General features: G+C 40.7%; 2 protein-coding genes across 2 annotated transcripts in view; one reads left to right on the top strand and one right to left on the bottom strand.

Annotated features, from left to right (window-relative positions):
• LOC146635147 (uncharacterized) overlaps positions 1 to 17,352 on the bottom strand; it is a 43,251-nt gene extending 25,899 nt beyond the window's left edge. Inside the window, exons 1-5 of the mRNA XM_085345379.1 lie at positions 17,077 to 17,352; positions 10,545 to 10,636; positions 9,923 to 10,148; positions 9,196 to 9,865; positions 8,992 to 8,994 (exon numbers count right to left, since the gene is read on the bottom strand). Of these exons, the coding sequence (XP_085201505.1) occupies positions 8,992 to 8,994; positions 9,196 to 9,865; positions 9,923 to 10,148; positions 10,545 to 10,562 (917 nt within the window). The 5' untranslated portion in view covers positions 10,563 to 10,636; positions 17,077 to 17,352. The remainder of the gene's footprint in view (positions 1 to 8,991; positions 8,995 to 9,195; positions 9,866 to 9,922; positions 10,149 to 10,544; positions 10,637 to 17,076) is intronic.
• Positions 1,668 to 4,106, top strand: LOC146635148 (sterile alpha motif domain-containing protein 3-like). Its single transcript, XM_085349818.1, has 4 exons — positions 1,668 to 2,186; positions 2,809 to 2,967; positions 3,291 to 3,386; positions 3,798 to 4,106. The coding sequence occupies exons 1-4, from the start codon at positions 1,668 to 1,670 to the stop codon at positions 4,104 to 4,106; spliced, it is 1,083 nt and encodes a 360-aa protein (XP_085205944.1).
• Positions 17,353 to 17,699: the final 347 nt, after the last annotated feature.

Raw genomic sequence — 17,699 nt, 5'->3', positions numbered from 1 at the left:
CATTGTGTTATTTATCTTGCAAACTACTGGATCATCGCTTGTTGCTTACCAGTACCTTTCCGGACTTCAGACTAAGGCCAAAACACCACTTCATTGACCACTACCCACATCTTATACGCTGCTATGGGCCGTTAGTGGAATTGTGGACGATGAGATTTGAAGCAAAACATAGCTTCTTTAAAAAGGTGGTCCATGACACTCACAACTGGAAAAATGTGCTGCTAACTCTTTCCTTGAAACACCAGCAAATGATGGCATACCATCTGGATAGTGGGAACCTTTTAAAACCAAAGCTCTATGTTGACAATGTGAAAGTGGTCAGGGTTTCAGAATTGGATCCATCAATCAAGTGTGAAATACAAAAGAAGTACCCTCATCTAGACAGTGTGTCTCTGTCTAAAACCGTTCATCTTTTTGGGACACAGTATGTGGCGGGCATGATTTTATCTGCTGGGCAATGCAGTGGCCTCCCAGAATTCCACAAGATTGTGACCATTCTTGTCAATGCAGAGGAGGTGACATTCATTTGTAAAAGACTGAGTTCCTGGTACATTGAACATTTCAGGTCCTATGAGCTTGTTGAACACACCTGTGCAGACCTTCTTGTGCTGGATCCAGATGTGCTGACGGATTATCACCCTCTAACAGCATACACAGTTGGTGGAAAGCTGATGGTGACCCCAAGGACGTACCTTCTCTATTAAAGCAACTTTATAATGGTATGTTCTCTCCCCTCCACCCTGTCTCCTATTCTGATCTCCCCTCTCACCCACCCTTTTTCTCTATTGTCCTCTACTTCAAAACTCATTTCCCCTTGCTTTTTCTTTTCTTCTCCACACACTTCTTTCTTCTATCACTCTGCTATCCTCACCAAATTATCTCTCTCTCCTTTGTTTTCTCCTCATTAAGCATTAGTTTTGTGCTGAATGAATTGAAGGTTTTCCCAAGTGTAGGCCAGTTGAGTACAGTGGCTGAAGAAAATGAAAACTTGGATATAGACTTGAGCTTTATTTAAAAAAATTTTGTGTGTGTGTTTTTTACATTTGTAGACTAAATCATTTGCAAATCAAATGTAGTCAGCAGATTCATCTGGAAAAAGGCAGCTGTATGGTATAGGTGTCAACTGTCTTCTAATTGTGTTTGGCTATTGATTTTCTGCCAACTTTTTTTTCTCCTCTTTTCAGACTTTGTTACTTCGGGTAGTTCTTTCCTCCAGAGAAGCCCGGCGAGTCCAGCTTCCTGAAGTACCAGCATCTGTGGGACAATTGATTGATATACTTAAAGAAAGACTTGAACTTGCAGGTGACTTCTCACTACAGTTTGAGGATCCAGATTTCGGAAATGCAATATGCAATCTTACAGCAATATCTGAATTACCAGCTGAGCGTGCAGTCCTGCATATAATGTGGAACTGTGATTCATCTACACTTAACCAATCCATTGCTTCAGTGTCCTCTGCTTCAGTCTCTTCCCAGGACACAATAAGTGTGCACTCTGATGATTTCAGGCCTAGCTGGACCGATACTATCCAGATGAACTTAAGACATGTGTCAGAGTGGCCCTCTCCATTTTCTATTCCCAAGTTTTCACATGATGTTGAACTGAAATTGTGTAAGGCTAATGTGACATATGAAAAATCTAAGAAGGGCCTTGCAGTAACAAGAGACATGAAGATGGAGATTTTGGATAAAATTGCAGAGGCAGTGTTTGAAATTAAAGCCTACCCTGAGAAAGATGAGGTTGAGTCAGTGGCTTCTGCACTGGTTCTCAAATATCCATGCCTGAAGGAGCCAGGTAGCATCACAGGCTACGAGGGATGGAAAGCAAGTATCAAGCACAAACTTGGAAACTACAGATCAAAGCTTCGTCGGGCAGGCTGCAATGAAGTAAATGTAAACAGGAAAAGGAAAGGAGAAGATGAAGCCAGCAGTCCTTTCACCCTTAAAAAGCCCAAACGTGGAGAGGTCAATCATGTCCCAGATTATCCACAGCACCATGATGATTCTACTCTTGAAGAGGAAAGAGTTGCTCTGGTCAGTGAAATGAAGAAGAAACAAAAGAACTTGAAAGTCATACAGCAGAAGATGGCGCTGACATTTTCTCTCAGGCGGAGAGAGGTTGTGGAGTGTCAACCTATGGTATCTGAGGTCCAGGAGAGATGGCCTGGGCTGTTTTCCTCTGAGGAGGTAAGAGTGTCCAAATTTATTTATAATTTAATTATTATTCAAATTGGGCATGACTTATACTAGATGGACTATTATTGAAGTAGTACAGTATTTGCTGGTGTAATGCATTGGCCAACTTTATTATACCTTGTGCAACCAGTCCACATTGAAATCTGTGACCCATTAGATTATTTGACCTGTCATAATATTCTTACCCTGAACATTTCTGCCAGTACAAGAAAAGAGTCCCCATGCTAAATCAAAATTGTTCTTCCTGTGAAACAGAAAGTCAATCACATAATTTTTGACTTAGCATGTATGTTTTTTTTATTTTAGTGCTGGAAATAGGACTTCTATAGACTGAGATTTTTAGGGAAAGAATACTAAGGCAGGTCACATAATCTGATTCGTCACAGATTTTGGTGCAACGTAGAACATAATATGTATTTGCATATTGATACTGTTTTTTGTGGAGGGTGTTTCTATTCCTGTGCAAAATGTGTATTCATGAGAGATTTTTGAAGTAGGTTTTGCGGTTGATAACACAGTCAGGCATATAACATGGTGCAGACTGTACAAGGCAGCTACCCAGAAATTTTCTGTGCTGAATAAATGGCAATATTTTGGTTATTGTCTTGTTTAGATATCTGAAGAATTTCATCGGATCACAAGCAAAGACCTCCTAGGGACGTTCAATGCATCCCTCAACAAATTTGTGCCTGGCCTGCTGAAACTATACCGGTCTAAGAAGGGAGCTCTTGGTGAGGACATGGAAGACCTCTTGGATAAACTTGATGAACAGGTAAGTGCTCCTTTACCTGACATTTTTAGAAGAGAGTATACCTTTGTCATAACAGAAAAAAATGTTGGCTTCAGCCAAAACACATCAATGGAAATGAATGTCATCAGTCATTACTTTGTTTTTATTTGGCGGTATTTTATTTAATTTGTAAAAAGAAAGTAAAATCGTTAAAATGGTGTTTTGTTTTTTTAAGTTTTACATGTTGCTGGGCCTGATCTGTATTTTATTTTCATTACTATAAGAGTTCTGATTTTGCATTGTGTGTAGGTACACCACGTTACTATACTAATTTAAATGCTTGTTTTCCACTGAATGCTCTTTAGACATCTGACATTGTGTCCCACCGAAAGACAGCAGCACTGAGAGGCCTGCCCATTTTCCTCGGAGAGGATGCAACACAGGTTTTCCTGAAGTGCTTAGTAAGTACAAAAAAGTAATGCAAGCAAAACTAATTGCTATGAGATGTTTTTAAAAGATGATTTAATCCAAAATGGAAATGTCCACTTCCTCAGTGCAGTCCAGATAATTTTATGGTGAGGATTGCAGTTGTCATAACTCTCGCTGCTTTTTTTTTCTGCTGAGGAGCACCTGGGCATTGTTAGTGGGTGTTCAACAGCAGAAAATATTTTTGTACAAAACTCATCACAAGGTTGGTTGGTGAAAGATATTGTGCTGTTAATTAAAGGAAAATAAGCTTTTTCTTTTTAAAACCTCCATGAGTCAAATGAGCATCATGGTATAGAGGTTAAAGTTAAGATCTTTAGAAATGTATTTTGTCTTTAATTTTTCTTAGCTTTCAATAATTCATATTTTACTTTTCTTCTCTTCAGGACACTGACATTTTGGAACCAGTGTTGAACGGTGCATCAGTTGCCATCCTCACCATCCTGCAAGATGACGATGCCGATACGTCTGTGCGAGAACATGCTGTTGTGTTGGAAGGGGACATCGTGCTACATAACATTCCAGACCTCTCTACTGCCTTGGCATACCTCTTTGGCCTTCTGTATGCCCTCAACATTGATTATCCAAAGCAGATGAGTTATACCTTTGAAGCAATTCAGGGCATCTTTTTTGAACTCGGTGGCTCTCGATGCTCACAGCGCATAAGGTCTCTAAAAACAAAGCTTTTGCTGTGACTGTTAATGGGGAAGCCAGACATGAGTTTAACTTGTTCTTAAACATGTTCAAGTGCATTGTAGAGTCATGTAAAAAAAAAAAACCAGTAGTTCAACCCCTTTCCCTCTATATAATCGTTCACCTGTTACAAAGAGTTGCATATTTAGTGTTTGAACTGTTAAAATTAATTAGGAATAAGTGAAGGAAAGAGGGAGGAAAGGAAGAAGGGAGAAAAGAAGGAACAGTCAAAACAGAATGGTTCATTTTGACCTGGTCGGTCAATATGAAGTTGAAGTGGATAAGGGATTATTTGAAATGTAAATATTAGTCAGATGAATCTGTATTATTGAGAATCTATGGTGAAATTTTGTCTTGTAGGATTTTAAAAGATTTGTTATAGTGTTTTTCACTCCACCTGAAGTATGGAACTGGTATTTTACCTGATAGTTCGCTGTTCATTGATGGTAACATTTCTAATAACTTTTGACTTCTGTAGTTCATCATAGTAAGCCCATGTAAAATGTCGATGTCTGGGTACATAGGCAATTGTTTGTTGCACTACCCTATTTAGTGTGCAATAGTTAAGTTAAGCTTTTACAGGACAGCCAGGGTGTGAACGTGAATGACTAAGCTGCTGGACACTTTTCTTTTTTTCTGGACTCTGGAATTTTAATGTCTCTGCTGGGGTGCTCAAAGCACCCTAAAGAAACTGGCAACACGTTTTTTTCTGTTTGCTTGCTTTTTTACAGAAATTCACCCCACTGCCCATGACCTTCTGAAATATACTGAAAGCACTGTTGAAAAAAATAAATACGTTTTTACATAACATTCAGTTGTGCTTTGTTTTATTCTATATCTGTTTGAGTGTTTTTTCAAGTACGATAACAGCATACATTTTTCTTTATTTATATTGGTAAATTTTCAACTCACTGGAGTAAGAATTGTATGATTATTCAACAAGAATATCTGTGTTTGGTGAATTTAGGAATACATGGCCTTGGAGGGAATAATTGTATGTTAATTCAACAGGAATATCTTTGTTTGGTGAAGGCAGAAATACATGGCATTGAAACCAGAATTTCTTTGTTAGACTTACAGGATTATCCTAATTAGGTGAACAAGTAGATCCAAGTTGGCAGAACATGAAAATATTAGTTAAGTCAACTACAGTTGGCAGAAGTTGAGAAAACTCAAAAATCTCTTGCATCATGTTGCCTTGAAATTTTAAGTTTTCTCAACTTTTTCTTTTTTACAGTGCACACACATTCACACACTGGCAATGGCAAGCTACATTGTAGCCACAGCTGCCCTGGGGCGCACTGACAGAGGCGAGGCTGCCGGACACTGGCGCCACCGGGCCCTCTGACCTCTGAATCGATATCACATTATCCAAGCCAGAACCGATTTTAATCGATAAATCGATAATTAAAAACCCATGTGTAATGTTATAACGTTCTTTGCAGATATATAAGTGATCTAAAATTTTATACTTGCTTTTAAAAGTTTATTCTTTGGCCACCACGCTTCAGCCATCTGCTGGGGTTTTTTCTTTGTTGAAAAAAAAAGCCACAGCCACCACTGCGCTATGAATTCTGGCCTATGTTGGGACATAATCAGCCTTCAAATGGGGCCTCGAGGGATGCAGACGAAGTATAGATAGATAATATAAGTGTAGATACTTACATGAAAACAAACATAATAACTTGATACTGTCACTGGGTTTAAACTAAAGGAGTGTTCACAAGAAATCATCAGTATCAAACTGTGACAATAACAAAATGTTCATTAAAGCAATCAAGAATGAGTTTGATGTGAATCTTTGGTAATGCATGGGGGAAGCTCTGTGCCAATTTTATCAACAGCTATGGATTTTATTCTTTTCTGGATGCAATACCTTGGCCTCCAGTAACACTATATGGAATCTTAGAGTCATTTTGACCAGGATTTCTCCTTTAATGGAAATATTAAGCAAATATTTATGACTGCTTTCTTCCATTGCTGCAATATCTTGAAAATCAGAAATATCCTGTCCCAGAGTGATGCTGAAAAACTCGTTCATGCATTTATTTCTTCTTGTCGGGAATATTGTAATTCATTATTATCAGGATGTTCTTTTTTGCGTTGGGACACAGGCAGGATGCGATGGCTGCTGTTTTATCCATGTGTGGATGCACATACCCAGCTCCCAAATTGTACCCAAATACTGTACGTCCCTCCATCCAACCACACACTTTAGGGACTGTGACCACCCACTGCACATGCTCCACCGTGGTATCACTATGAATGACATCATCCAGGTGGCAAACAGCATATGCAGTGTGAGGACGCAGCTATCGCTACAGGAGGTGCTGAAAAATGCCTGAGTCTTCAAACAAACCTAACAGAAGTGTGATGAATGGTACAAACCCTGCACTCACTTCTTAATTACCTGAAAGCACCTTAAAGACAACCGGCCTCTCTCAATTGTGACAAATCATCTGGAGAAAAGGTAAGCATAGGAGACCAAACACTGAGGAACAAATCCTCGTTTCATCCTATGATAACAGCATTTTCACCATTTCAGCCAATTCCTTTTGCACAATTTGTCTCTTGTGCTTAGGCAACCTGTAGGGCCATGAACGCACTTTCCAGGCTGTGTTTCAAATTGGTGCTGCATGAGAGTCTTGCAGATGATCGGGGGATGACCACATCTGCAAACTACTGTTGCAATGCAGGAACATCTGCTTTATTGGAACGTGTGAGATGCTAATCACAATGCATCTTAAACACACTCATGTTAAAACGTCATGCCCACATCTTGTTTTTAAGAAAAATTAATCATCTTTTCCTTGAAGATCATTTCAGAGTTTTTAATGAGCTGCAGGAACCGTGCCGAGAGCAGCCAAGTCTCCTCCTCTGATAAACCTCCACATGTACCACTAAAAACATTTAAATTAGTTTGAATCGGAAATCATGGCTCAAACTACTTGCTGTGAGACCATTTCTTTATTTTTCATACCAAACTGTTTAATAAACTTTACACAGAGTTCATCAATTATAACTGATGCTTTAACAGTATCAGGATTTCATAATGCAAACTTCAAATCAAAAGGCAAACAGCTGCAGAACATGTGGATCAAAATGAATTCATTAAAAAAACAACGTGGACTTCAAGGATACAGTAAATACACTAAAGTGAAAGGAGGATCCAAAAATAGATGTTTAATAGGATTTGAATTAACTAAAAGTAGTCACCTGTAATCTTTAAAATGGTTCTGATGTGTGCTGCTGTTTTTAACTTTTAACAGTTCTTTGCTGCCACTGTGAATATTGTGTTCTTTGCCTAATTAAATAAAGGTTACACAGCATCACTGCTCCATCTTCTGGTAAAAAAAAAAAAAAAAAAGAAAAAAAAAAGGTATTACATGGAAATACAGCCCAAAACCAGTTCAGCTTGAGTTTCTTTTTTCTGGACATAAAGTCACAGCAGGTGTTGTTTCAAAGCTGGTGGACAGATTTAGTTCATTTTGGAAGTTTTAAGAGCAACTGCTGTGAAAATATTTGCTTGTTTTGGGAGAAAAGGATTTAAGAGAAGATTTTTCCACAGCAAAAGTTTAAATATGAATGAAGGATTGAAATTTAACTGAGGTGAAACATGCAATGAATACATAAAAAAATAAGTTAATTTTGGAAAAGCTAAAAAAGTTCAAATAAAAGAAATGATTTACATATCCATATTTGATTTTTGATAGAATACCAGTTTGGTTAAAAAAGAAAGAAAGAAAAGACATTCCTATAACTTTAATAGTACAACTACTAAACACTACTGTGTCCTAAGGGAACAAATGTTAAAATGTAACAGGGATAACATTTTAGAGAATTAAAATCCCTCAAAGGAAAAAACATAAACTTGATATACATATCTATACATGCAGCTTCCTAAATGTAACATTCAGGATTATTCACTGCAGGTCCAGAAATCAGAGCTACCTCATCAGATCCAAGTGTGACATCAGCTGACACTCTTTACAGGAGATTCCATCTGAACTCTGTGGAGCCTGATCTCAAGGTTTTTAAGTCTGAGCCTGAAACCAGAAGAGGATCTTTCTCTCTCTTCAGATTCATTGTGATCCAGTGATTTCAGTCCTGCATGATCAGGCTGATGTTTGCACAGAGCAGATAATGAAGTGAAGGTTTTTGCACATTGGTAACAGTGAAACAGTTTATTTACAGTGTGGGATCGTTTGTGTTCGGAGTATGAACTGAGATTCCTGAAGCTCTTGTCACACTGGTCACAGCTGAAGTTCACTTCCATGTGTGTACGTTCATGTTTGTTACGATGACCTGATTGTGAGAAGCTTTTGTCACAGTGTCTGCACTTGTATGGTGTCTCTACTGTGTGGATTTGCTTATTCTTGTTCTTTAAGCTCACGTGGAGTGGTGACGGATGACCCACACTGGTCACAGATGTGCTTTTTGAACACACTGTGGAATAGTTCATGTATTTTTAATGCACTTGGTGTGGAAGCCTCTCCCACATTCTTTGCAGTGGTTCATTTTGTCTCCAGTGTGGATACGTTGATGTGGTTTTAGGTCCCGTTGATGATTGGAAGTTTTTCCACAAAGGTCACAGAGAAACGTTTTCCCACCACCACAGTGACGACAGGGTTGAGAACTGGATCCATCTGTGTTGCTCTGCTTCTAAACAATGTCAGCGTAAGTGATCTCTGCCAATGTCCAATTACGTTTTACTGTTTACATTATAACACTCAGCTTACCGAGCGAAAATGATTCTTCATTTTCCAAAACAGTTCATTCAGAATACCTCCATAGGTTTACTGATCAGACTTGTTCCAAACAATCAGGTTAAAATTACAAGATAAAAAAATCAATACTTCCTCACAGTATCTGCACTTGTAGAGTTACTTTCTGGTGTGGATCTGTTGGTGTTTTTTCAGGTAATGTGGAGATTTAAAAGTCTTCTCACACAGGTCACATTAATAAGGTCTCTCCTCAGTGTGGCTAAACATGTGTATTTGTAGTTGTGCATCTGTTGTAAACAGTTTCCCACACTGATCACAGCAGGAAACATCATTTCCAGTGTGAATCCGTAGGTGAATATTTCGGTACCTTTTTTCACTGAAAGTTTTTCCACAAAAGTCGCAGCTGTACGCCTTAATTCCAGAGTGGGTAACTAGATGCTTCTGTAAGTTTCGACTTTGACCAAAAGCTTTACCACACAAGTCACAGCTGTAAGGTTTAACTCCACTGTGGATGAGTTGGTGTTTTTTTAAGTCTCTAGCCCGGGTAAAAGACTTTCCACACAAGTCACAGCTGTAAGATTTAACCCCACTGTGGATGATTCTGTGGTTTTTTAAGTCTCCAGCCTGGGTAAAAGACTTTCCACAAAACTCACAGCTGTACGCTTTAACTCCACTGTGGATGAGTTGGTGTATTTTTAAGCCTCGAGCCCGCGCAAAAGACTTTCCACACGACTCACAGCTGTAAGGTTTAAATCCACTGTGGATGATTCTGTGGAGTTTTAAGTTTCCAGCCTGCAGAAAAGATTTTCCACACAAGTCACAGCTGTAAGGTTTAAATCCACTGTGGATGCGTTGGTGTGTTTTTAAGTTTTCAGCCCAGGCAAAAGACTTTCCACACAAGTCACAGCTGTAAGGTTTAAATCCACTGTGGATGATTCTGTGGAGTTTTAAGTTTCCAGCCTGCACAAAAGATTTTCCACACAAGTCACAGCTGTAAGGTTTAACTCCACTGTGGATGACTTGGTGTTTTTTTAAGCCTTCAGCCCGGGTAAAAGACTTTCCACACAACTCACAGCTGTAAGATTTAACTCCACTGTGGACGACATGGTGTTTTTTTAAGTTTCCAGCCTGCACAAAAGATTTTCCACACAAGTCACAGCCGTAAGGTTTAACTCCACTGTGGATGACTTGGTGTCTTTTTAAGCTTCCAGCCTGGGTAAAAGACTTTCCACACTCATCACAGCTGTAGGATTTCTCTCCCTTTCTTCTTTGACGTTTGTCGGCCTCCTGAGAGCGCTGACTTCTTGCTCCATGTTGGTCCTGCAGTGACAGAGATACAAACAGAGGCAGTGAGTGAAATGCAGTCCTGGAACAAACTGAAACTCCCTCTATTGGTGGAATCAAACATGTCAACAAACACATTGTAGGTGTGTTACCACCACCTTCTGGTGATGGTGTCACATTACAATAATGTGACACAATGAGAGGTATAATTAAAATGACATTAGGAAATATTGATCAGCAGAGAAAATCTTTTATTTCATAAAAAATTCAAAGTTCAACTGATGATATTGTTGTTTCAATGTGTGTAGATAAAATATGATCTTTGTATTTTCTTGTGACTTCTGTGGTTTCTGATTTTGAATGTAGATTCTGTATATATGGAGGAGCCCAGGATGGAAGCTGCTCTTAACAGAAAACTAATACTTTTCTCACCTTTTGTGTTGAAGACATTGTTTCCACTGTAGTGGCTGAGCTGAGTCCAAATGGCTGAAATTGTTCCTCTGCTGCACCACCAGACTCGTCTCCTGTTACTCAGCAAAAAAGAAGTACACTCAACAAAAATATAAACGCAACACCTTTGTTACTGCTCCCATTCCCCATGGGATGGACGTAGAGACCTAAAATTCATTCCAGATACACAATATAACCATCCCTCCCAAACAGTGGTCACAAATCAGTCCAAATGTGTGGTAGTGGGCACATCTGCTATATTGAGATAATCCATCCCACCTCACAGGTGTGCCACATCAGGATGCTGATCTGACATCATGAGTAGTGCACAGGTGTACCTCAGACTGCCCACAACAAAAGGCCACCCTGGAATGTGCAGTTTTTTGCGCTATTGGGGGTCTGGGGACCCAGAACCGGTCAGTATCTGGTGTGACCACCATTTGCCTCATGCAGTGCAACACATCGTCGCATGGAGTCTATCAGATTGTCAATTGTGGCCTGTGGAATGTTGGTCCACTCCACTTCAATGGCTGTGTGAGGTTGTTGGATATTCGTGGGAACTGGTACACGCTGTCGTATACGCCGGTCAAGCACATCCCGAACATGCTCAATGGGTGACATGTCCGGTGAGTATGCTGTCCATGCAAGAACTGGGACATTCTCAGCTGCCATCTGCCCTGAACAATGTGAACCATGATTCATCCGTGAAGCGCACACCTCTCCAACGTGCCAGACGCCATCGAATGTGAGCATTTGCCCACACAAGTTTATCATCTCCAATGCCCTTATCATCTCCAATGCCCTGTACCAACACAGAGCAAAGCAGCTATCTGAACGCTACCCCAACAGAGGTCGATTATCTTGTTAATAATTTTACCTCCTCACTACGTACGACTCTGGATACTGTAGCTCCAGTGAAAACTAAGGCCTCAAATCAGAAGTACCTGACTCCGTGGTATAATTCTGAAACACGTACCCTAAAGCAGATGACTCGTAATCTGGAGAGGAAATGGCGTGTCACAAATCTAGAGGATCATCATTTAGCCTGGAGAAATAGTTTGCTGCTTTATAAGAAAGCCCTCCGCAAAGCCAGAACATCTTACTATTCATCACTGATTGAAGAAAATAAGAACAACCCTAGGTTTCTCTTCAGCACTGTAGCCAGGCTGACAAAAAGTCAGAGCTCTTTTGAGCCAACCATCCCTTTAACGTTAACTAGTAATGACTTCATGAACTTCTTCACAAATAAAATTTTTATCATTAGAGAAAAAATTACCAATAATCATCCCACAGATGTAATATTATCTACAGTTACTCTTAGTACCATTGATATTAAGTTAGACTCTTTTTCTCCAATTGATCTTTCTGAGTTAACTTCAATAATTACTTCCTCCAAACCATCAACGTGTCTTTTAGACCCCATTCCTACAAAACTGCTCAAAGAAGTCCTGCCATTAATTAATTCTTCGATCTTAAATATGATCAACCTATCTCTAATAATCGGCTATGTACCACAGGCCTTCAAGCTGGCTGTAGTTAAACCTTTACTCAAAAAGCCATCTCTAGACCCAGCAGTCTTAGCTAATTATAGGCCAATCTCCAACCTTCCTTTCATATCAAAAATCCTTGAAAGAGTAGTTGTCAAACAGCTAACAGATCATCTGCAGAGGAATGGTTTATTTGAAGAGTTTCAGTCAGGTTTCAGAGCTCAGCACAGCACAGAAACAGCTTTAGTGAAGGTTACAAATGATCTTCTTATGGCCTCTGACAGTGGACTCATCTCTGTGCTTGTCCTGCTAGACCTCAGTGCAGCGTTCGATACTGTTGATCATAATATCCTATTAGAGCGATTAGAACATGCTGTAGGTATTACAAGTACTGCGCTGCAGTGGTTTGTATCATATCTATCTAATAGACTCCAATTCGTGCATGTAAATGGAGAGTCCTCTTCACACACTGAGGTTAATTATGGAGTTCCACAGGGTTCAGTGCTAGGACCAATTCTGTTTACATTATACATGCTTCCCTTAGGCAGTATCATTAGAAGACATAGCATACATTTTCACTGCTATGCAGATGACACCCAGCTCTATCTGTCCATGAAGCCAGATAACACACACCAATTAGTTAAACTGCAGGAATGTCTTAAAGACATAAAGACCTGGATGGCCGCTAACTTTCTGCTTCTTAATTCAGATAAAACTGAGGTTATTGTACTCGGCCCTGAAAATCTTAGAAATATGGTATCTAATCAGATTCTTACTCTGGATGGCATTACCTTGGCCTCCAGTAACGCGGTGAGGAACCTTGGAGTCATTTTTGACCAGGACATGTCCTTCAACGCACATATTAAACAAATATGTAAGACTGCTTTCTTCCATTTGCGCAACATCTCTAAAATTAGAAATATCCTGTCTCAGAGTGACGCTGAAAAACTAGTTCATGCATTTATTACTTCCAGGCTGGACTACTGTAATTCATTATTATCAGGATGTCCAAAAAACTCACTGAAAAGCCTTCAGCTAATCCAAAATGCTGCAGCAAGAGTCCTGACAGGGACTAGAAAGAGAGAGCATATTTCTCCTGTTTTGGCTTCCCTTCATTGGCTTCCTGTTAAATCCAGAATTGAATTCAAAATCCTGCTCCTCACATACAAGGTCTTAAATAATCAGGCCCCATCTTATCTTAATGACCTTGTAGTACCATATCACCCTATTAGAGCGCTCCGCTCTCGCTCTGCAGGCCTACTTGTTGTTCCTAGAGTATTTAAAAGTAGAATGGGAGGGAGAGCCTTCAGTTTTCAGGCCCCTCTTCTGTGGAACCAGCTTCCAGTTTGGATTCGGGAGACAGACACTATCTCTACTTTTAAGATTAGGCTTAAAACTTTCCTTTTTTCTAAAGCATATAGTTAGGGCTGGACCAGGTGACCCTGAATCCTCCCTTTGTTATGCTGCAATAGATGTAGGCTGCCGGGGGATTCCCATGATGCATTGAGTTTTTCCTTTCCAGTCACCTTTCTCACTCACTATGTATTAATAGACCTCTCTGCATTGAATCATATCTGTTATTAACCTCTGTCTCTCTTCCACAGCATGTCTTTATCCTGTCTTCCTTCTCTCACCCCAACCGGTCGCAGCAGATGGCCGCCCCTCCCTGAGCCTGGTTCTGCCGGAGGTTTCTTCCTGTTAAAAGGGAGTTTTTCCTTCCCACTGTCGCCAAAGTGCTTGCTCATAGGGGGTCATATGATTGTTGGGTTTTTCTCTGTATCTATGAAGCGCCTTGAGGCGACTTTTGTTGTGATTTGGCGCTATATAAATAAAATTGAATTGAATTGAATTGAACAAGTCTGTTACGGCAACGAGCTGGAGTCAGGTCAAGACCCCGATGAGGACGACGGGCATGCAGTTGAGCGTCCCTGAGACGGTTTCTGACAGTTTGTGCAGAAATTGTTTGGTTGTGGAAACCAATTGTCCCAGCAGCTGTCTGGGTAGCTGGTCTCAGACGATCTTGGAGGTGAACCTGCTGGATGTGGAGGTCCTGGGCTGGTGTGGTTACACGAGGTCTGCGGTTGTGAGGCCGGTTGGATGTGCTGCCATATTCTCTGAAACGCCTGTGGAGACGGCTTATGATTGAGAAATGAACATTCAATGCACGGGCGACAGATCTGGTTGACATTCCTGCTGTCAGCATGCCAATTGCACGCTCCCTCATTGCTTGTGGCATCTGTGGCATTTTGCTGTGAGACAAAACTGCACATTCCAGGGTGGCCTTTTGTTGTGGGCAGTCTGAGGTACACCTGTGCACTACTCATGATGTCAGATTAGCATCCTGATGTGGCACACCTGTGAGGTGGGATGGATTATCTCAATATAGCAGATGTGCCCACTACCACACATTTGGACTGATTTGTGACCACTGTTTGGGAGGGATGGTTATATTGTGTATCTGGAATGAATTTTAGGTCTCTACGTCCATCCCATGGGGAATGGGAGCAAAAACAAAAGTGTTGCGTTTATATTTTTGTTGAGTGTATACACACACACACACACACACACACACACACACACACACATATATATGTATATATACACACACATACACATATATTAGGGGTGCAACGATACAGAAAATTCATAGTTCGGTTATGATACTTTGGTGTCACGGTTCGATATTTTTTCAATACAAAAAAATGTTCATGCATTTTTAATTTGTCATTTATTAAAATTATAAATATATATTTTAACTCAAAAGTACAGTTTTTAAATTTAATGTTGCTGAAACAATAAAGTAATAAAAAATAAATCTGATCGAGAAATCACTCATCTTTGGAAAAGAGAGTTTATTACAGAGAAATGGCTCTTTCCAAAATAAAAGCTATACTATACGCTTCTTCAGGGCTATATTCTCATCAGCATATTAAACATGTCAGGTCCCCATAAGGAGAATCATGTGCTAATGGCTGTCTAAATGACTCGGGTAAAGTTTGTAGCATGCGTGCTTGTTGTTTTTGTCTGCTTCCACTTGTCTTTGCACTAGGATGATGTCGGCGTAAATGTGCAGTCATATTCGTTGTGTTCCCACTGGTGCTGTCAGCGTTAATCTGAAATGACGTTAACGCCACAACACGCCAAATCTCCGTTAACGAGCTACCGCGGATCGCCCCGTGCGTGGGGCTGGACGGCGTCAACACGTTAACGAGCAAACTGCGCTAACGCAGTAGTTTCCACCCATGTAATTGAGCATTGCGTGGCACATCCGACATACTGTTTTACTTTTGTCCATGACACGCATACCTTCAGAGTCATATGTCACATGAAGACCAAAATAGTTCCAAAGGCCAGATCTGAATGAGGGTGGGGGAGGTTCAATTTGCCATGTTGCAACCAATGACTGTATAAAAGATGGACGACGCGACACCGCCTCCTCCCATTATGCAAAAATGAAGCCAAAATATCCCATTTGTGGAGGCTGCCATCTTGCAAATTTGGAGCCAGAGTCTGCGCGGGAATGACTTGAGGTGGAGCGACTGTGTAACACTCCCGCTGGACATGACCGCAAACACGCCCCCTACACTTTTTACGTAGCACCTGTGGCTCAAGTTTTTTGCTGGTTTACCACGACTGACGACTCGTTTAATTAAGGTAAATACAACCATGTCACTGTTAAAAAAAAAAGACACACAGCTTATCATCTTATAGTTCTAAAATCGCTCTGTTGTTAATTCGTTTGCTAGATTAGCCGCTAGCATATGCACTGTGTTGGAGGCTTGTTGCTAGCTAGTTAGCGATGCTACACACCTGTTACTCTAATAGTCTGTGTTATTGAAGGATTCAGCACTCCTTATGTTTTTTTATCCATTTTTAGACAGCGATGAGATCAGCTGCACACTCCACAGAGGCCCAGAGTTACTGTTAATATCAAAAATATAATGCTGTCCTTTGAGATTTTAACATTTAAGACTGAGTGTAATGGATCTAAAACTGTTTAAATCTCTAGTCTACAGCCTGGTAACATGGAAACTTTAAAAACAGCAGCAGAAGGTTTCAGTAGTGTAGTCTAATGTGTTCTTTTCATTTAATAATAATCTGTATTATGTATAACAGCTACATTCACCCTGGAGAGAAATTAGTGAGGGAGACCATCAGGACCGAGCTGGGTTTCTGGGTCCAGAGGTTTGGAGAAACTTCTTCCCTTTCTTTCATCACAGCTGTCCTGTGCCAGAAGTTCTGTTGACCCACTGAAAGAGGCTTCATTTAAGAAACACCAGGAACACTGAAGCTCATCGCATTGATCAAGCAGGACTCATGATCTTCACCAGCAGCTCCCTCACAGGGAAATCTTCAGCACTCCTCTAGGCCCGCCCCAGAAGATGGATAAACCCAGCGTTTCATGAACACTGTGATGAGACCTCTGGTTTGTGTAATGTTATAAATACTCAGATACTCCCCAGAGGCTGTAGAAAGTTATATATTTAAAAATATATGATCCTCTCTGGTTACTCTGGTATGAATAACTCTGCATCACTTTATGGTAAATAAGACACTATGTGCAAAAAACTGTTTGTAGTTCAACATACAAGTGACGACCTTTGACCTTCATAAGGTTTTATTTAATTGTGTTTGAGAAACTCAAGCGTGCTCTTCATGCAGCTGAGTAGATCAAGTGTTTAAAACTATGACCTCAGAGCGCATCGAAAGCCTTTTGGCCTCCTTCTCAGCAAGCTTCCACTACTCTCACCCTGGGGTTGCGCTCCCCCAGGCTTGTACCTGTGGCTTCAGGTCCTGGGGTGGGGGTTGGTTGTTCTCCTGCCCTGCACCCCATCCTTTTGTTCATATTCCAAGACTATTTTTCTTTATGTATTCTTTCCCCCCAGCAACCGCCATATTATGATGTTGCAAGCAATCACAAACTCTACAGTCTGTCTAACTCCAATGTCTACCAAGCAATCTATTATTCTCAACAGAGCTAAACTCAGCATAAACTGAACCCACATTAAATTTAGCTTGATGCTTACCTTTAGACGAGCCCACAAACCGAGAGAAACTCCGTGATGAAGCTGGAACTCTTTCCAAACACAGGAAACAGATCAGGGAGCAGAGACCCACGTGGTTCACGCTGATCTCAGCTAGGATCCAGGAGACAAGGGTGTGCAGATCGATGCAGATATCGATCCAAACGTTGGTAGTGGTATATGTTCCAGTAAGTTTACTACTTTACTCCCGTTTCATGAAAAAGCAGCTCTCTCTGCTCGACTCCTCTCCTGCACACACACTTTGCTCCGCCCCCTTTATCTGACTCCGCTGTGATTTGTTGCTGTGCGGTCACGTGACTAAGCTGCACAATGCAACCCCGTGGAGTGTTATTTCAAAAGTAGCGCCAATCTCCTTTTCCTAAACTCTTTTCCTTGGCCCCGATGAAAACGTCATCGTGGGGAGGACAACTGCTGAGAAGTCAGGGAAAGAGAGGAGCGGTGCTGAGAATTGGAACAGCCATACACTCGCCTCTCTGTAACAAGGTGACACCGGATGTCCGCCTGTTGAAACTACATTGTGCAGAAGATGGACTACAAAACAAACATCTTACTTTGTCACAATGTGTTCTAACCCTGTTGTTTTATGGAGGTTATATAAACAGGAA

This window comes from Diplotaxodon limnothrissa, linkage group LG3, assembly GCF_057381915.1.
Source record: "Diplotaxodon limnothrissa isolate DT_005_m linkage group LG3, D_limnothrissa_male_GT1.1, whole genome shotgun sequence".
NCBI lineage: Eukaryota > Metazoa > Chordata > Actinopteri > Cichliformes > Cichlidae > Diplotaxodon > Diplotaxodon limnothrissa.
The sequence above is the reverse complement of the archived record's forward strand: the minus strand, read 5'-3'. Positions and strand labels throughout refer to the sequence as shown.